Source organism: Schistocerca cancellata, chromosome 5, assembly GCF_023864275.1.
Source record: "Schistocerca cancellata isolate TAMUIC-IGC-003103 chromosome 5, iqSchCanc2.1, whole genome shotgun sequence".
Classification (NCBI taxonomy): domain Eukaryota; kingdom Metazoa; phylum Arthropoda; class Insecta; order Orthoptera; family Acrididae; genus Schistocerca; species Schistocerca cancellata.
Window position 1 is genome coordinate 552,635,788 of NC_064630.1, and position 21,047 is coordinate 552,656,834.

At 46.0% G+C, this 21,047-nt stretch overlaps 1 protein-coding gene across 1 annotated transcript in view; it reads left to right on the forward strand.

Moving 5' to 3' along the window:
* The window catches only part of LOC126188220 (uncharacterized), a 68,819-nt gene that overhangs the window by 8,720 nt on the left and 39,052 nt on the right, over positions 1-21,047 (forward strand). The window contains exons 2-3 of the mRNA XM_049929771.1: positions 215-331; positions 12,707-12,999. Of these exons, the coding sequence (XP_049785728.1) occupies positions 12,710-12,999 (290 nt within the window). The 5' untranslated portion in view covers positions 215-331; positions 12,707-12,709. The remainder of the gene's footprint in view (positions 1-214; positions 332-12,706; positions 13,000-21,047) is intronic.

A 21,047-nucleotide genomic window follows, 5' to 3' on the forward strand; every position in this document is an offset into this window, starting at 1 on the left:
TTTGTGTATAGTTTCTGTGGAATTCTGTTGAACAGAGCATAGCATGCGCACTTACCAGTGTAAACTGTTGCTCAGAATTCTTAATAAGCCATTTATTGCTCAGAATTCCTAATAAGCCATTTGTTTATGAAATTATATGGACAATATTTGAACTGTTAAATTTTCTCTCCTTTGTGCCAAATGGTATACTGCATTTTTTTGTCTGTCCTTCTAGCTGTCGAGCGCTTTATCTTCCACCGCCGCCGTCTCAAGACCACAGAGGTCTGACTTCACTCAACGGGCGTACTGTTCAGCGCCTGGGCAAATCTTCTGCAGCGCAGACTGCTCACAGGTGGAATTTCCTTCTGCTACTGTAGGACCTAACTCTTCACAGAGTTGTTTTCTCATTTTTTTCTGATCTTACTGGCGTCCCATATGCTCACATTGATGTCAAGCCCTGGGATCAAAAACGTTCCATTGTACACGGAATATGCACTATGATACTAAATACCCATTCACTGTGCTCGACACTTGCGTCAGAATGGAGCCCGCTGCAGCAAAACATCAAGAACTAACACGACTGTACATCGAATTTCACAGCGGGTAGAAATATGTTAGCTGAACAGCTGACACCATTTATGGTAGATACAGATATCTGGGCTAGAAAAATGTGATTTTCAAAACTTGTGCCAAAGCATTCTCTGTTCCTTTAGCTTTATACACGTGAAGACTTCAACACAGATTCTTTACTGGCTGCAGCGCTATAGATGAGTATATATGTTGGTGCGGGTGCGACCTTTTTGAACATTCCATGCCTATTTCATTCATTAGTTCGAAACAGTTTTCTATCGGTTTTACAAGGGATGTTCAAAAAGAAACGAGCCGGAGGCATAATTACAGAAACCAGTACCTGTATGTTAGAAGCAATGATCTTGGCTGTTGAGACACTTGTCCCACTGTGACACAAGGCGGTGAATGGCTGTCTCATAAAATTCCCAGGGCTGCAGTGTTAACCAATTCTGCACATATAGCAGGACGTCGTCGCCCGAGGTGAATCGTTTGCCCCTCAGAGTCTTTTTAAGAGGACCAAAAATGGCGTTATCACAGGGAGAGAGGTTCAGACTGTATGGAGCGTGGCCGAGAACTTCCCATTTGAATTTTTGCAGGAGTGCCGCGACTGTGTTGGCCGTATGAGACTTTTCAATGTTGTGGAGCATAATGACTCCACAGGTGAGACTGCCAGGTCGTTTTGATTTGATCGCTTGGCGAAGGGTAGTCAAGGTTTGCGAATAATGCTGGGCATTCACTGTTGTCCCATGTTGCAGGAAGTGAATCAGAAGGGGGTCATCTTGGTCAAAGAAGAACGTCATAATAACCTTTCCTGCACTCGTGTGGAAGGACTTGGCTTCTTTTTGGTGGTGATGACTTTGGATGCTTCCACTAGAATACTTTGTCGTTTTGATTCTGGTTCGAAGTGATGACACCATGACTCATCTCCAGTCACTATTCGTGCCAGGAATGCATTCCCTTCCCGAGCATAGCGCTGCAGATGAGCAAGACAGTGGGCCATTCAACATGCTTCCTTGTGTGGTTGAAGACTGTGGGACACCCATTGGGCACACACTTGGTGCATGTGCAGTGTTCCTTCACGATGGTGTGAACCGCGATAATCAATCCGCCCACGGCGGCATTGGCTTTCACTGTCAGTCGGCGGTCCTGGGTAATGAGTGCATCCACCATCTGGACGATGTCATCGGTAATGCTCCAGACTGTGCTTCATCGGCTTACGACACCCGTCCTTCCCTGAAGCACTTGTGCCAAGCCTTGCCCATTGCAAGGGACATGTAGTGTTCGCCGTACGCTTGTGACATTCTTCAATGAAAGTCTGTTCCTCCTACTCCATCCACTGTCAGAAAACGAACAACACTTCTTTGCTCTTCTGTTGACGCTTGCGTGTCACTGTTTGCAATGCGACTGGCAGCGTTGGACGATTGATGCACGCTGCTGTTAGCTCTGTATAGTCACGTGACGTGTAAGCGTGCCCTCTAGCGACGGGCTGTGAAGTTCCACGCTCTGGTCGGAACCACACCTCGTTACACACGCCACGATATTACCCTCCTGTCATCGGTTTTCGCATTCCAGACTCCGGTTCGCTTCTTTTGAACACCCATTATACTTCGATTGTATTTCTCATACTTACATATCGCATAACGGCACTGCAAATTTCTCATACATGTTAGGCATGGCCCAGTCCTTCAGTTATTCGCTTTAGAACTGTTAAAATTGTTTTGTGTTATCGAGTACAATACTTTCTGTGGCGATTTCTGAGGCTTTTCTTTTTATTAATTAGAAATGAAAAAGCTCAAAGTATCTTCTAAACCAAAAATGCGTGGTTTCATGTAAGCAGACGAAGCATTTTGTGGCAGAATGCTAACAATCGCAACCACACACAAAGTTCCTCGATGAAAAAAATGAAAACCTATTTCAGTCCTATAAAATCTGCAGCAAACAATAAAACTACGATTTATAGTACAGACTTAATTTTTAAGGAAATAAAAAGATGTATGCATTGATTCACTCAAAATGCTGATGAAGTTATCACATTACAAAATTTGGAACTTATATCCAAAGACTGGCTCTTCGGAAGAGGAATAGACATCTACGTCTACACTCCTCAAGCCACTTTGTTGTGTGTGGCAGAGTGTACTTTGTGTACCAGTGAGAATTCCACCTTGTCCTTTTCCAGTCGCGAATGGTTCGCTGGAAGAATGACTGCCAGTAAGCCTCCATAAGGGCTCGAATCTCTTTAATTTTATCTTCCTGGTCTGTTCGCGAAGGAAAGAAGCAATATATTTGTTAACTCTTCTAATAACATACGCTGTCGGGTTATTATCATTAAAACGTTGCCTGATGCAGAACGCCTCTTTTGCTACTGGAGTTGGTTAATCATATCCGTTACATTTTCCTACATACTAAAGGAACGTGTAACGAAACGCGCTGTTCTTCCTTGGACCTTGTCTATTTCTTCTATCAATCGTGTCTGGTACAGATCCTATACCGACGATCAATATTCAACTATCGGGCAAGCGAGTGTTTCGTAAGCTAGTTCCCATGTACATGAACTACATTTCCTGAGGTTTATCCCAGTGAATCTGAGTCTGACGTATGCCTTTCCTCCAAGTAGTTTTATATGGTCTTTCCATTTTAATTCACTCCTTAATCACACTCCTAGATGTTTTATGGACGTAACTGCTTCCAGTGACTGTTCCGAAATCGTACAATCAGCCAATAATGGGCCTTCCTACATACACGCAATGTGTCGTATTTGTTTATGCTGCTCCCCGCAACTACAGAGCCTCTGCAGATCTTCCCGTATTTCGCTACGATTTTCTAACTTTAAGATTTTCTGTATACGAAAGCTTCATCCGCGCAAAACACATGGAACTTCGGGTGTTGGAGGAGGGAGGAGGACGAGATTAGTGTTTAACGTCCAGTCAACAACCAGAGACGGAGCGCAAGCTCGGAGTACCAAAAGGATGGGGAAGAAAATCGGCCGTGCCCTTTCTAAGGAACCATCCTGACGTTTGCCTGAAGCGATTTAGGGAAATCACGGCAAACCTAAATCTTCATGGCCGGACGCGGGTTTGAACCGTCGTCCTCCCCAACGACTTCCCATGTTAGCTACTATGCCATTTATATATACACTACTGGCCAGTAAAATTGCTACACCAAGAAGAAATGCAGATGATAAACGGGTATTCATTGGACAAATATATATTCTACTAGAACTGACATGAGATTACATTTTCATGCAATTTGAATGCATAGATCCTGAGAAATCAGTACCCAGAACAACCACCTCTGTCCGTAATAACGGCCTTGATACGCCTGGGCATTGAGTCAAACAGAGCTTGGATGGCGTGTACAGGTACAGCTGCCCATGCAGCTTCAACACGATACCACAGTTCATCAAGAGTAGTGACTGGCGTTTTATGACAAGCCAGATGCTCGGCTACCTTGACCAGACGTTTTCAATAGGTGAGAGACGTGGAGAATGTGCTGGCCAGGGCAGCAGTCAAACATTTTCTGTATCCAGAAAGGCCCGTACAGGACCTGCAACATGCGGTCGTGCATTATACTGCTGAAATGTAGGGTTTCGCAGGGATCGAATGAGGGGTAGAGCCACAGGTCGTAACATCTGAAATCTAACGTCCACTTTTGAAAGTTCCGTCAATGCGAACAAGAGGTGACCGAGACGTGTAACCAATGGCACCAAATACCATCACGCCGGGTGATACACCAGTATGGCGATGACGAATACACGCTTCCAACGTGCGTTCACCGCGATGTCGCCAAACACGGATGCGACCATCATGATGCTCATCCGAGAAAATGACATTTTCCCATTCGTGCACCCAGGTTCGTCGTTGAGTACATCATCGCAGGCGCTCCTGTCTGTGATGCAGCGTCAAGGGTAACCGCAGCCATGGCTCCTAGCTGATAGTCGGTGCTGCTGAAAAAGTCGTCGAACTGTTCGTGCAGATGGTTGTTGTCTTTCAAACGTCCCCATCTGTTGACTCAGGGATCGAGACGTTGCTGCACGATCCGTTACAGCCATGAGGATAAGATGCCTGTCATCTCGACTGCCAGTGATACGATGCCGTTGGGATCCAGCACGGCGTTCCGTATTACCCTCCCGAACCAACCGATTCCATATTCTGCTAACAGTCATTGGATCTCGACTAACGCTAGCAGCAATGTCGCGATACGATAAACCGCAATGGCGATAGGCTACAATACGAACTTTGTCAAAGTCGGAAACGTGATGGTACGCATTTCTCCTCCTTACACGAGGCAATCACAACAACGTTTCACCAGGCAACGCCGGTCAGCTGCTGTTTGTGTATGAGAAATCGGTTGGAAACTTTCCTCATGTCAGCACGTTGTAGGTTTCTCCACCGGTGCCAAACTTGTGTGAATGCTCTGAAAAGCTAATCATTTGCATATCACAGCATGTTCTTCCTGTCGGTTAAATTCCGCGTCTGTAGCACGTCATCTTCGTGGTGTAGCAATTTTAATGGCCAGTAGTGTATAAACTTCGGGAGGTTGAAAAAAATCAGCCAACTAGTAGCAAATAAAGGTTTATTGGAACTCTTGAGCTACGTCTCGACAATTTTAAAATTGTCTACTGCAGAAGGTGTAACGGACTTGCTACATCAGATACTGATTAAGTACAATGAATAAAGCAAAATAGCATCTGATGTGACACAGTCCATTATATTTTCCGAAGAAGACAGTTTTAGGACTGCCGAAACGTTAAGCAAGGGTTCTAATAAACCTTTAGTTGCAAGTACTTGGCTAATTTTTTTCAAACTATCCAAGTTTACTGTTAAACAGTTGCTGAATTTGCAGCCATGTTGAAGATTTACACACACTGGAAAAGTAATGGACCTATAACATTCCATCGAGGTAACCCAGAAGTTACTTTTACGTCTGAAGACTTCGCTTACTGAAGACATGATGTATTGAGTTTGTTACAAACTGTTCAATTCAGTCACACGGTATGATATTCCGTACACTCGTACTTGGTTCATGGATGCGGAAGTGCATCGAATGCATTGCAGAATTCATGGAACACGGTATCTACCTGGGCGCCTGTATCTACTGTTTTCTGGGTCTCGTGGACAAACAGAGCGAGTTTCGTTTGACACGATCGTTGTTTACGGAACCCTACAGAGGAGATTTTTAATCTCCAGAGATGTGATAATATGCGAGCGTAAAACACGTTCCATAATTCTACAACTAACCAACGTCAGAGATATGGGGCTATAGCTCTATACGTATGTTCCACGACGCTTCTTGAAAACTGGAAACCACCACTTTTTACCAGTCACCAGGAACACTTTGTTCCTTCAGAGACCTACGATACTCTGCTGCTCGAAAAGGGGCAAGTTCTTCCGCATACTGTATGTAGAATCGTACTGGTGCCCGCCAGGTCCAGTGGCCTTCCCTCTGTCGAGCGATTTCGGTTTCTCTTCTATCCTATCGTCAATTATTTCGATGCCTGTGACGCAGTGACCATGTTTAAATTTGCAGTAAAGCTCTCTCAGATTTCGTAGCAGCTTTCTGACAAGGTTGTCGAACCACGGCGGCCTTATTCCTCACAACTTTGGTCGGCATATACATGTGTTAAGTGTATTGCAAAATCTTGAACATTGTCTATTGATACACAACGTTGTTAGTGCTGGAGCTCAAACTCTCATGGTGATTGCTTAGGTCTGTTCCTTGTTCCACGCTGAGTGGAGAAGTTCGGGTCTGTGTCACCAGAAAATCTACAGGGTGTTTCAAAAATGACCGGTATATTTGAAACGGCAATAAAAACTAAACGAGCAGCGATAGAAATACACCGTTTGTTGCAATATGCTTGGAACAACAGTACATTTTCAGGCGGACAAACTTTCGAAATTACAGTATTTACAATTTTCAACAACAGATGGCGCTGCAAGTGATGTGAAAGATATAGAAGACAACGCAGTCTGTGGGTGCGCCATTCTGTACGTCGTCTTTCTGCTGTAAGCGTGTGCTGTTCACAACGTGCAAGTGTGCTGTGGACAACATGGTTTATTCCTTAGAACAGAGGATTTTTCTGGTGTTGGAATTCCACCGCCTAGAACACAGTGTTGTTGCAACAAGACGAAGTTTTCAACGGAGGTTTAATGTAACCAAAGGACCGAAAAGCGATACAATAAAGGATCTGCTTGAAAAATTTCAACGGACTGGGAACGTGACGGATGAACGTGCTGGAAAGGTAGGGCGACCACATACAGCAACCACAGAGGGCAACGCACAGCTAGTGCAGCAGGTGATCCAACAGCGGCCTCGGGTTTCCGTTCGCCGTGTTGCAGCTGCGGTCCAAATGACGCCAACGTCCACGTATCGTCTCATGCGCCAGAGTTTACACCTCTATCCATACAAAATTCAAACGCGGCAACCCCTCAGCGCCGCTACCATTGCTGCACGAGAGACATTCGCTAACGATATAGCGCACAGGATTGATGACGGCGATATGCAAGTGGGCAGCATTTGGTTTACTGACGAAGCTTATTTTTACCTGGACGGCTTCGTCAATAAACAGAACTGGCGCATATGGGGAACCGAAAAGCCCCATGTTGCAGTCCCATCGTCCCTGCATCCTCAAAAAGTACTGGTTTGGGCCGCCATTTCTTCCAAAGGAATAATTGGCCCATTCTTCTGATCCGAAACGATTACTGCATCACGCTATCTGGACATTCTTCGTGAATTTGTGGCGGTACAAACTGCCTTAGACGACACTGCGAACACCTCGTGGTTTATGCAAGATGGTGCCCGGCCACATCGCACGGCCGACGTCTTTAATTTCCTGAATGAATATTTCGATGATCGTGTGATTGCTTTGGGCTATCCGAAACATACAGGAGGCGGCGTGGATTGGCCTCCCTATTCGCCAGACATGAACCCCTGTGACTTCTTTCTGTGGGGACACTTGAAAGACCAAGTGTAACGCCAGAATCCAGAAACAATTGAACAGCTGAAGCAGTACATCTCATCTGCATGTGAAGCCATTCCGCCAGACACGTTGTCAAAGGTTTCGGGTAATTTCATTGAGAGACTACGCCATATTATTGCTACACATGGTGGATATGTGGAAAATATCGTACTATAGAGTTTCCCAGACCGCAGCGCCATCTGTTGTTGACAATTGTAACTACTGTAATTTCGAAAGTTTATCTGCCTGAAAATGTACTGTTGTCCCAAGCATATTGCAACAAACGGTGTATTTCTATCGCTGCTCGTTTAGTTTGTATTGTCGTTTCAAATATACCGGTCTTTTTTGAAACACCCTGTACAATGTTACACTGTTCTCTGACTAATTGCTCAAGGTACTTTTCGGATAATGTATTTAAAAAAATTTCACACTATTCTCTGTTCCTACCACCAGCGCTACTCACTCGAATCTTCCAGTCTTCAGCTGGTAAGTTGAAATCTCCATCTTATACTACAATACGGTCAGGAAATTTAGTTGAAATATTCTCTAGGTTTCCCCTCAAATATTCCGTCACTACTGCTCCTGAGCCAAGGAGACTAAAGGCTTCGGATGACTATGTTTCATCCATTTTAACACTTGTTCTAGTGCAAGTTATTTCGCATTAGGAACTTTACTAAACTCACGAGATATTATCTTATTTTTATGACTATAAACAAGCCGTTTCACAAGCGTTCATCTGTCTCTGCAATATGCATTCCAATAAGAATTTAGAATGTCATTCTTAGTGACGTCTGGTTTCAGCCAGCTTTCTGTCCCCAGTACTTTGTGGACATCGATACCGTTATAAGCGAGACTATTTCTTCGACCTTCCCACAGATGGTCTCGCAGTTAAATACTTTATTGAATGTTTCTTTCTCCGAACTGCTACGATAAATTGTAGCCTGTCTGTAATCAGAATACATCTTTATAATGCCTATGCAGGGATTTCTCTATCCTAAAAATCTACTTCAGCACACTACACGTTCTCCGCCACCCTAGTAGTCGCTTCCTGCGTGTACTGCACCTCTGGCCTATTAAAGGGGGCGGGGGTCCTACAAATCTCCAACCTATAGCGAAGGTCGTGAAATCCGCGTCCAAGATCGACGCACAGTCGTCTGATTCTCTGTTTTAAGCTTTCCACTCTGCTTCATACCTGAGGACCACGACTGTTTCTGGGAGCGATGCTGCAAAACGACAGCTCTGATTCCACCTACCCTACGGGCGAGGCTAGCTTTCATCAAATCAACCAACCGCCTGTAGGAACCAAGAATGGTCTCTGAACTGAGGCGGCACGCATAATTCGCGCCTACGTGAGCCACGATTTGCAATTGGATGAGCTCAGTGCGCCCAATCACTCCCGGCAGAACCTCCTCGACACCTCTGACGAAACCTCCCCTGGGAAGTAAACCTGCCCTCTACTTCGCTGAGGGGATCCATCAGTCATCTAACATTGGAACTCCGAATGACAACCATTGGTCTGGACCTCCCTGAAAGATCAGCCACAGAGGCAACCTGCATGGCTTACTGGCTCAGATGTATTTTCAGCAGTAAACAATACCTCAGACCTTTTTTCTAAGATCTCAGCCATGTGGCCGGTATTCACTTTTGCTTTCTTCCCAGAACTTCGCGAGCCCCCCCACTGTATGCCAATCACCATTAGATAAGTCACAAAGTATTCTGTATTCTGGGTATACGCTGCTGTTAGGGTATGTTGTTAAGAAACTGGTAAAACTGATTAAGAAGGTGGTAAAATTGTTGTTTTATTTGTACACTACCGGTTTCGTGGCCTAAAGACGCATCATCAGATGCAACCTACTAGGTAAAGACCAAAATACAGTGCCTCAACTTTGTGGATAATAAAAATTAGTGAAATTAATATCTAAGATTCGCTCACAATATTAAAAGGCCATGTATACCCATCGCTCCTAGTCCACATACGACGATGTGCCAAACGTCATGAGTTAGCGATATGCACATATACAGATGGCGGTATTATCGCGACACAAAGTACAAAAATGCAATGCGTTGGCGGAGCTGTCATTTTTACTCAGGTGATTCATGTGAATAGGTTTCCGACGTGATTATGGCCGCACGATGCGAATTAACAGAACGTGGAATGGTTATTAGAGTTAGAAGCATGGGACATTCCATTCCGGAAACCGTTAGGGAATTCAATAATCCGAGATCCACTGTATCAGGAATTACCTTTCCTCACGGACAATGCAGTGGCCGCCATACTTCACTTAACGGCGGAGTGAAACAGTGTTTGAGTAGAGCTGTCAGTGCTAACAGACAAGCAGTTCTGCGTGAAGTAACCGTATAAATCTATGCGGAACATACGATGTACGCATCCCTTAGGATTTGACGTTAATGGGCTATGGCAACGTACTAAAATCACGACATCGCCTACAGTGTCTCTCCTGGGCTCGTGACCATATCAGATAGACTCTAGATGGCTGGAAAACTCTGGCCTGATCAGATCAGTCCAGATTTCAGATGGTAAGAGCTGATGGTAGGTTTCGGGTGTGGCGCAACCATGGACACCAGCTGTCAACAAGGCACTGTGCAAGATAGTGGTGGCTACTTAAGGGTGTGGGCTGTCTGTACATGAAATGGACTGGAAATGGTTACGTTCGGCTACTTGTAAATCATTTCCAGCTATTCGTGGACTTCACGTTCGCAAACAACGACGGAATTTTTACGAATGACAATGCGCCATGTCACCCGACCACAATTGTTCGCGATTGGTTTGAAAATATTTGGACAAATTCGAGCGAATGATTTGTTCACACATATCACTCGACACGAATCCCACCAAGTATTTATGGGACAGAAACGAGGGGTCAGTTAGTGCAGAAAATCCAGCAAGGCTTTCGCAATTATGGACAGCTATAGAGGGAGGCAGCGTGGCTCAATATTTCTGCTGGGGACGTCCAACGACTTGTTGAGTCCATGCCATGCAGAAGTGCTGCAGTAAACCCAGCTAAAGGAGGTCCGACACGCTATTAGTAGGTATCCCATATGGTGTAAAAGAGCTATGGCAGCAGATGACCGACGCTAGTGCCTCTGCCAACAGCACATCATCGCCTGCAGTGCCTCTCCTGGGCTCGTGTCCACATCTGATAGACATTAGACGGCTGAAAAACCGTGGTATGGCCAGACAAGTCCAGATTTCAGCTGGTAAGAGTTGATGGTAGGACTCGAGTGTGGCACAGACCCCACGAAGCCATGGATTTAAATTGTCAACAAAGCACCGTGGAAGCTGATGGTGGCTCCATAACGGTGTGGGTTGCGTCCAGCTGAACCGGTTTGCTGCCATTCACGGGCTTCGTGTTCCCAAACAACGATGGAATTTTTATGGATGACTCTCCCCCCTGCCAGCGGACTACAATTGTTCGCTATTTGTTTGAAGACTATTCTGGACAAATTCGTGGAATGACTGGGCCACGCACATCACTCACCACGAATCCCATCGAACATTTATGGGACAGAATAGAAAGGTCAGATAGTGCACGAAAGCATGCAGCCGTAACAGTTTCACGATTATGGACTCCTGCAGGGGCACGGGACTTCCACCGATTTGTTGCGTCGATGTCAGTTGTGGAGTTTAAAAAAAAAATATTTATATTTTGATTACATTATTATTCTCTTGTGAAGATTCAGAAATCTGTAGTGAGTTTTACACCGCTTCTTGGCTGGAAGAGCAAAGACTTTTCAAAAACTTAAGTACTGTATGTGATAGTTTATATGTCACCTGAAATCATTTGCAGAAGGCGTAGCGTTCTCAAGAATAAGAACAGAGTTCGCATTGCCACTTAATTTATTTGTGTCGCGATCATGTTCGATCACGACCGGATATGACACGTAGCAACTACGAACAGAGAAACCTAAGGGACCAGACAGAGCTGGAAATTTTCTTTGCTATATTACACCACACGTTAAAACAAATTGGATTTAAATCACAAACAAGGTAAATAGCAATGCGCCTTCTGCCTTAACTACGACGTTTGGCAACATGCAGTCGGTCCCTGGTAGCTGTATGAAAACTATAAAAACACCGTTATTTCTGTTGCCATTAATAGGAGATGGATAGCATGGAAATACTTTAAGTAATAAGCAGTCACTATAGCATTTGAGAGCAGAATAACCAATTTAATTACCTTAGTCAGTATTGCTAACAATAGGCTCCGTACAATTTCAATTTCTATCTTGCTGGCTGTTTCTTTAAATAAAGTCCTTTAACATCTTCGATATTTCATCTTAGATGCACACAAATTCTTACATAGCACTTTTTTTGTTTTTTAATCTCATTTTGTTCGCATTTAGTTCGTTGTATCTGCTCGGGGCGGACGTCGCAAGACACCCGTTTCAGTTCGTCGTTGATCCATTAACTCAGTTTTTTTTTTTTTATTACAGAGGGCAGCTAACCCTCTGACCGAACACGCTGAGCTACCGTGCCGGCCTTTTCTCCGTTGCATCTGTTCTGGGCGGACGTCGTAAGACATCCGTTTAAGTTCGTTGTTAATCGACTAACTCAGGTTTTTATTACAGGAGGCAGTTAAATCCTCTGACCGAACACGCTGAGCTACCCTGCCGGCGGCACTGAACAATAGTAATATTTTATAATAACTAATTAGTGATTGCGGACCGCGTCACCTTCGCGTCCGCCGTCTTTAAAAAATATACGAGGACTGTGGTAACAGGAGAGGATTACAATTCTTCAGCTGTCAAAAAATAAGAAACGGAAAATATCGCTATCGATACAATTTATGAAAAATTCGTATTCTGCGCCGTGGCGCGTAAGATATTCTTTGAAATATCAGGTGGTCGCTGCTCAGCGACGATCTCAGAAATTTTACACAAATTGTGTGTCTCATATGAGCCTGCATGGTTACATTATCGAATGTAAGTTTATTTAAGCTATCGAAATAGATACTAATATTACACACTTCGAGTTGCTGCACTACGCCTCGCAAAAGAAACTTCGACACGGCGTTACCAGGTAACCCGTGACTTTTGTCACTTCAATATATTTTTTATGAAATCAAATCGGGATATGCCCTAACTCAACTATGCGTTAACAGTATCTATTCCCTTAAAGAATAAAGATTGTCTTCAGAGCTCCATTAAAAATAATTTACTGTATATTGTTTTCTTTCACAGGTGATGGTGTGTCTTGGCAACCAAGAAATCGGATACAACAATGCAACGATAATGCAGTGTGACGTGGCGAACGGTATGTTATGCAGCGCAGACCAAGCAACGTGCCTACCGGCGAGTGAGTCAACATGTTGCGTATGTCAGGAGCCAACCTTCACATGTCACTCCGTCGCACCTTTCCCTGACCCGTACGACTGCCAGAAATATCATCTCTGTACTGCGATCGGACAGCAGCCTACAACTGGATCGTGCCGTCGTACTGATGCAGCCTACAACCCTCTCACGGCAGATTGCACGTAAGTTGCCAGTATCTGTTACTACGGTGTGTGGTTCCTTCCCAGACTCTTGGATTATAAATTTATCTAGCAAATCCAGAACGAGATTTTCACTGTGCAGCGGAGTGATAATCTCATTCTGGAAACATCCCCCAGGCTGTGGCTAGGTCATCTCTCCGCAATACCCTTTCTTTCAGGAGTGCTAGTCCTGCAAGGTTCGCAGGAGAGCTTCTGCAAAGTTTGGAAGGTAGGAGACGAGGTACTGGCGGAAGCAAAGCTGTGAGGACGGACGTGAGTCATGCTTGGGTAGCTCAGTTGGTAGAGCACTTGCCCGCGAAAGGAAAAGGTCCCGAGTTCGAGTCTCGGTCCGGCACACAGTTTTAATCTGCCAGGAAGATTATTATCTAGCAATGTTTAACTTTCATTTCTTCTTCTTCGTTGCATCTTCAAATGGTTCAAATGGCTCTGATCACTATGGGACTTAACATCTGAGGTCATCAGTCCCCTAGAACTTAGAACTACTTAAACCTAACTAACCTAAGGACATCACACACTTCCATGCCCGAGGCAGGATTCGAACCTGTGACCGTAGTGGTCGCGCGTTTCCAGACTGAAGTGCCTAGAACTGCTCGGCCACACCGTTCTGTATCATACACCCATTGCAGTATTGCCAGACGATCATGGAAATGACACTGCTTTAAGTGAATAATATTTAGATACGTTTAACAATAACAATAACATAGAGTTGACAAAAGTCATGGCATACCTCCTAGCACCGCGTTGTGCAGCAAATTAATGTAGCATGGACTCAGTAACTCGTTGGAAGTCCCATGCAGAAATATTCATCTATGCTGCGTCTATAGCCGTCCATTATTCCGATAGTGTGGCCGGTGCAGGATTTTGTACACGAACTGACCTCTCGATTATATCCCTTAAATGTTCGATAGGAATCATGAAGGCCGACCTGGGCGACCAAACTATTTGCTCGAACTGTCCAGAATGTTTTTAAAACCAATCGCCATCACTTGCAGCCCGGTGACATGGCGCATTCTCATCTATAAAAATTCCATCGTTGTTTTGGAACTTGAAGTCCAGGTTCTCCAAGTAGCCAAAAATGCCCAGTGAAGAGGACTCAGTCCATTCCATGTAAACACAGGCCACACACCATTATGAAGCCGCTACCAGCTTGCACAATGCCTGTGGGCAACCTGGATCATGGCTTCGTGGGGACTGCGTCACACTCGGTCCGTACCATCTGCGCTTAGCAACTGACATTGGGTCTCATCAGGCCAGACACGGTCTTCCAGTCGTCTAGAGTCCAACAGAAATGGTCTTGAGCCCAAGAGAGGCGCTGTAGCCGATGTCGTGCTCTTTGCACAGGCACTCGCGTCAGTCGTCTGCTGCCATAGCTCATTAACGGCACTCAGTGTCTTAACGGATACGTTTTTCGTACGTCTCACATTGCCTTCTGCGGTTACTTCATGCAGTGTTGCTTGTCTCGTAGCAACGAGAACAACGTAAACACCTCTTCTCTCGGTCATTATGTGAAGGCTGTCGGCCACTACTATATTCGTGGTGAGAGGTAATGCCTGAAATTTTGTATTCTCGGAACACTGTTGACACTGCGGATCTCGGAATATTGAATTCCCTAACGATTTCCGGAGTGGAATGTCCCATGCGTCTAGCTCCAACTACCATTCCGAGTTCATAGTTTGTTAATTCGCGTCGTGCGGCCATAATAACTTCGGAAACCTTTTCACATGGATCACCTGAATACAAATGACAGTTTCACCAGTGCATTATCCTTTTATACCTTGTGTATGTGATACTACCCCCATCTGCGTATGTGCATATGGCTATCCCATGATTTGTCACCTTAGTGTAATTCGCCTATATACAGAAATTCCAAAGTACTAATAAGAGAGAAAAGGGTGTCTTACCATTCTAACGACCGCCGGGAGTGATTCGAGAGGACCATGGGAAACGCGAGTAAGGAGACAGTAAGGAGACCAGGTAACAATCATGGATAATACTGAAGCTACCGATGACAACCGTCAGTTCTGATCCAACCACCAATCTGGAGGACATAAATATCTAATCGGAATGTAACATTCGTAAAATAGGTGTCTTAACGTAAGTCATACTTGTTTTCATTATCAAATTCGTTGGCATCAGCAACTCCCAACTAAAATCACTTTTCAACCTAACCTAGGCCTTGGGGTATGCTACAGATGTCTACCACCACAACCTGAATTCTAAAAATAATACAGAATCAAAACAGAGAGTGCCTGTGTTCTGTTCCAGCTGTGTCTCATGCCAAATCATCATTACACTATGGGTCAGTCATGAATTCCAATTACAAGAAACGTGTTTTCTTGATTCAACTGATTTTGGTAAATTAGTCACAAAAAATTACTTTTAAACTGATATCGATTTCTTCAAAGGGCGGGTGATTACAAACAGGTAAGATTACCTCGGGCCTGACAATGTGCAGATTGGCACTGATTATTTTAGTTATTTAGAACGTCTGCTGGAACTAAAACTTGCAGACTCTGTGTCTAAATGCTGAAGGCTTCTGTGTTTGTACTTACTGAGAGACTTTTCTCTGTGACCGCCCGCTGCCACCTACTCGTGGTTGTGGTGGTATAAAATCCTTGACGTTATGCTGTTAGTAGGGGAATTTGGTCACGGTGCGTGACAGTGGGTGAGTGTGGCAAGCAAAAAAGGTAAATTATGAAGCAGTAGTGACTCTTAGAAGCAACTATATACTCTGTGACTTACGAACTTTACCGCACATGTGCAAATGTGTTTACTGTTTCATTCTTCCGACGTAATAAGATGGTTGAACAGTTTCGTCATTCAGACTTTAATAAGGATGTGTAAGATCAAATAGATCAGTTTTCAATCTCTCAGCGCGGTTTCTTCAATCACACTTTACCGATGATCAACAGAGACACAAAGAAAGAAATCCAGATAGAGTCGAGATAAAAATACTCTTAACTAACAACTGGATAATCTAACGGTACACTACAGTGATTTGGGATACACATTTCGCTTATTCTCCGTAAGTATAAGCCTTCTCATAATTTAGTACGTTTTCGTCAACCACTTCGCTAATGCCTAATGAAATAAAGCAGTTTCCATGCCTATCCAGTTCCATTTAAATACTGTTATATTAAGACAATATTACCACAGTCTAACATAAGTCGCGACACTGCGTCTCGTTTTTGTTACCCCCAGTGATAGCAGCGACCCAAGCGGCCAGCAAGCGACATTTCTGAATACAATATGTGGGTTCGAATATTAACGTTTACAGTGATTTGTAACATAGGTTTTACAAGAGGAAGGGTATACAGTCGCGTAAAAATCGACAGAGACTAAAAAATTACACCACATTTATGATTATTAAGTTTCCTAAGGCACCTGGGAGACAGGAAACAATGCATTACAGGAGAGTTTACGATTCTCTTGTGATGTACAGACGTTTACTGAATCACGTCTTTTTCTTTTATTAAGAAAAAAATGCTAGTAAACACCATAAGACCTGACAAACCTATGTGGAAAGCAATAACTACGTTATTTAACATATTAAACAAGTCACCACAACTGTAGCTCAAGGGAAAACCACAAAGACGTGATGATAAATCGTCAACAGCAATAATACTGTATCCCAACACAGGAGAGAGAAGTTCCACAATCGTTGCTAAATCTGATGCACAAACGCAAAGAATCTTCAACACATTCGCTTTTGAAGCAAAATTAATTAGATTTACAAAAATAATCGTGTATTAGAAAGTTGAGTGAGGTGTAAGAAAGGGCGAATCACGGGACACTACAATTTTTTTAAAAATGTCAAGGAACGTGCCTATGATAATAGCAAGCATGCATGCATATTGTTTATATTCTCTTGCTTTCGGTCAAATAGTCTATAATTATAGACATATTCAAAAGTATTTCTTCATGGATAAGTTGTTTTTGGAAATTTGTGGTAAGCACTATGGGGCCAAACTGCTTAGGTCATCGGTCCCTACGTTTACGCACTACTTAATCTAACCAAACTATCCCGAGAGAGGACTCGAACCTCCGATGGGGCAATGCTTCAGGCTGATCTGCGGCAGCTGGGTTGTATAGGGTTTACTCAGGAGCATTTCCTACTGCCCTCTGGGGGGTGGGGTTGTGTGTAACATCTTTATTTGCTTGTGTGTCTTGGGGGTGGGCGGGCACGAATTATCTCCTGTCTTTGGTGCAGATTCCGTCTTATTTCGGATTATTTACATTACCGTTCCAGCATGGCAACGGGTCGCGCATAGCGTTCTCTTGGCTGATGCGGCGCTCCAAGGTTTCGTATCACGGGATTGGCGGAAGTTCCAGTCCTGCTGTAGAATCTTCGTGCTATCTGTTGATGTCGTTGTGGCAGTTCCAGTTCATCTGCAGCTTCATGGATGTACCGGAGCGGGAACTGCGGGGGAACGTGGAAAACACGACGAAGTACCTTATTTTGTAGCGACTGAAGGCGCTGAAGATGTGTCTTTGCCGTGTTGCCCCATACCTCGCAAGCATAGTTAAAAATGGGGCGGATGTACATTCTGAATATCAGTAGACCGTTTGCTATCGATAGGTCCGAACCTTCGTTTATGAAGGGGTAAAGAGCCCCTATCCTTTGAGACACTTTGGCGCGGATGTCGTCGACGTGGAGCTTCCATGTGAGCTGCTTGTCCATAGTCACTCCGAGGTATTTAACGGAGTCCTTCCACTGCAGTTCGGTTCCATAGAGCCGAAGGCTCCGAAGATGACGAAGCCGACGAGGACCAGGTCGCCTCTTGATGAAGATGATAGTTTGCGTTTTCTGCGGATTAAACCGGATATGCCACTTCGCCGCCCAGTCTTCTAGGGCATAGCAGGCACTCTGCAGGCGTGGGACAAGTACTTCGAGCCATTTTTCCCTGGTGTAAAGCATTGTGTCATCAGCGTAAATGGCTTTTTCTACGCGTGATGGTGATGGGAGGTCCGAGGTGAAGACGGAGTAAAGGACCGGCCCAAGCACCGAACCCCGTGGAACTCTTGCACGGATAGGTCGTGCCGTGGAAAGCGCATCACCGACTCTGACTGCGAAGGTGCGTTGTCTGAGGTAGGCAGCAACGAGTTTGACGTATGCCCCGGAGACTTCTAATGCGTGGAGTTTCCAAACGAGGCCCTGGTGCCACACGCTATCAAATGCCTTCGTCACGTCGAGAAGAACAGCACCACAGAATTCTCCGTAGTTGAAGGCCGTTGTGATGTATTCTGTCGCCCGAAGAATTTGCTGTGTTGTGGAGTGTCCTGATCGGAAGCCAAATTGCTCCGGAGGCAGGATTCGGCGGTGGTCCAGGATGGTGTGGAGCCGCTTCAGCAGGAGCCTTTCAAAGAGTTTGCTTAGGTGTGACAGCAAGCTGATTGGTCTATAGCTGGTGGGTAGTTGCCAGTTCTTCCCAGGTTTCAAGACAGCCACCACGATGGAGTGCTTCCATGCCTCTGGGTACGTTGCCGTGGTAAAAATCCAATTGAAGATAGCCGCCAATCGCACTATGGCGGTCCACGGGAGTTGCCGTAACGTCCTTCCCGTGATGTCATCACAGCCGGGTGCTTTGTTGGTAGGCAATGCCCGGATGCCGTCTTCAACTTCAGCAGGTGTTACGGGAGGGATGGGGTCGTCATTTGCTCCATCTCCTTCGCGGAGGACGTCTGCAACTTCGTCTTCGATTTCTGCAACCCGCTGGGGGTCTAATCCGTCATCCAGCGGTCGGAAATTCGCTTCAAAAACGTCCGCCAGCATGTTTGCTTTATCTTCCGATCTATATGCTGTGCGGTTGTACATCGTCAAAGGCGGGACCTGATCGAGTTGAAGTTCATAGGGTCGGGCGTAAACGATCGGAGCTTCGCAGCCCACTGTTGATTGCGATGTTCGATAATGGCCGCCCTTATGTCTCTCCGTAGTTGGTTGATGCGCCGTTTAAGTTCCGCAGCACGCGTGAGACGCCACTCACGACAAAGTCTATTTCTGGTTCTTATGGAGTCCAAGATGTGCTGAGGCAGGCCCGGTGTTGGGAGATGAGGTGGCTTCGGAGGCGGTGTGGCCAGGTTCAGTGCGTCTGTGATGGATGTGGTTAGCTGTTCGACAGAGGTCTCGTTGATTTCGGCATTGTCGTGTATGACGTCGATGGAGAATGCGACAGAGTCACGAAATCCATCCCAGTTGGTGCGCTTCAGGTTGAGGCGTCCTTTAGAAAGTTCCGGAGCAACCTGTAGCTGGAATAAGACCGGCAAGTGGTTGGAATTCATCCCGTGTATCACTTCCGCCGTCATATATTGTGGAATGCCCTTTGTAATTGCCACATCTATGATATGCGGTGTGCCATTAGACGGGTAGCAAGTCGGCTCTTCGGGGCCACAGACGTGTGCCTGAGCTGCTTCTACGGCCTGCTGGAGAAGGCGCCCGCTCATGTTCGTATTCAGCGAGTTCCAGGCAGCGTGCTTGCTGTTCAGGTCACCTGCTATAAGGAACTTTCCTGGAATCCTTAACAGTGTTCTGGCGTCTCCAAGGTCGAGTAGGCGACGGGGGCTGCGGTATACCGCAACAAACGTCACTGGGCCAGTCCTGGTTTCCACGACGATTGCCGTTGCTTCTATGGTCCTCGTGGTGGGCGCCTGCACTTCATAATGTCGGATGGAGCGACGTATATATACTGCAGTGCCGCCTCCATTAGTAAGTCTGTCTGTGCGGTAGCAACAGTAGTTGGCTATGTTGCTTCTGATCCCCGGCTTTAAGAACGTTTCGTTTACGAGACAGACGTCCATATTATGATCGATAAGAAATTGCTGGAGTTCGGCCACATCATGAGTAAGGTTGTCGGCATTATACTCGAGGATGCGAAGGTCTTCCAGATGAAGGTCTCTAGGCTTGATGGACGGTGACTTCTCTGATGCTTGGATGGCTCTGCTAATCGACCCGTTAACAGTGGCGACGATGGTAGCTGGAAGTTGGGCCAACGTCCTGGTGACCTCTGCAGTGACGACGCGATGGTCGTCAATAACGTAAATAAGTCCTTCAGTCTGCGAAGGTTGTGGTGCTGGAGGAGTCGACTGGCTTGAGGGTGGCGGTGCTGCTGGTCTGCGTGGGGCAGTCGACGTGGTCGAAGGCGGCTGAGTCTGCTGCATGGCTTCTGTAGCAGTCTGCCGTGAGCGAAGTCGAGCGGCTCTCCTCTCCATCAGCGTGGGCCACGCCTGTGCTTCAGCAGTCGTCGAGGGTGGTGGTGGTGGCAGTTGTTGCCACCGCCGTTGGTTCCGAGTAGGCTTCGGCGGAGCAGGGGGAAGGCCTCGCTGGCGTCGGCTTTCTTCTTTGTGCCGGGCACAGGAGCGGAAGTTAGCAGGATGGCTACCGCCGCAGAGGCCACAGGTGGCAGGTTGGTCGCGGCCCCTAGTGCACTGTCGGCTGTCGTGGTTCCCGCCGCACTGGACGCATAGCCAAGGCACGGTGCAGAGGCGGGCAACGTGGCGGAAGCCCTGGCACCGGAAACATTGAACCGGCCCCCTCGACTCCGAAGCTTCTCAACTTTAATGTCCAAATCGTACAATCTGGTCAGCTCAAATATTCTTCTGTGAGCCGGCGCGTCGGGGAGTATGACGACTCTGTGGCCCGTCTTCTCATTAGTGCCCGGCATGCGGTGGTGGTCAACTACCGATGCTGCAAATCCGGCGTCTTCGAGGGCAAGTTTCAATTCATTTGGCAACGACGGCGGGATGTGTCGGATTAGCGTCTTCAAGGTCGGAGGTCGCACAGCCTGAAACGTGTACATCGGGACGCCCCTCCTCCCGAGCTCGTCGTGAACTTTCACGTAGTCGCCAGTGGAGTTGAGTTGCAATTTCAGTGTGTCGCCGTTTCCAGCTTGGCGCACGGTGAACGGCTGCGTACACGTTGCATGCAGCCAATTTCGGAAGTCAGTGTAAGATTCCTTATACATCAGTACTATCAGTGGGATTCGTGGAGTCGTAGCTGGCGGTGGTGCACGACCTTCTTCAGTCTGGCCCGGCGA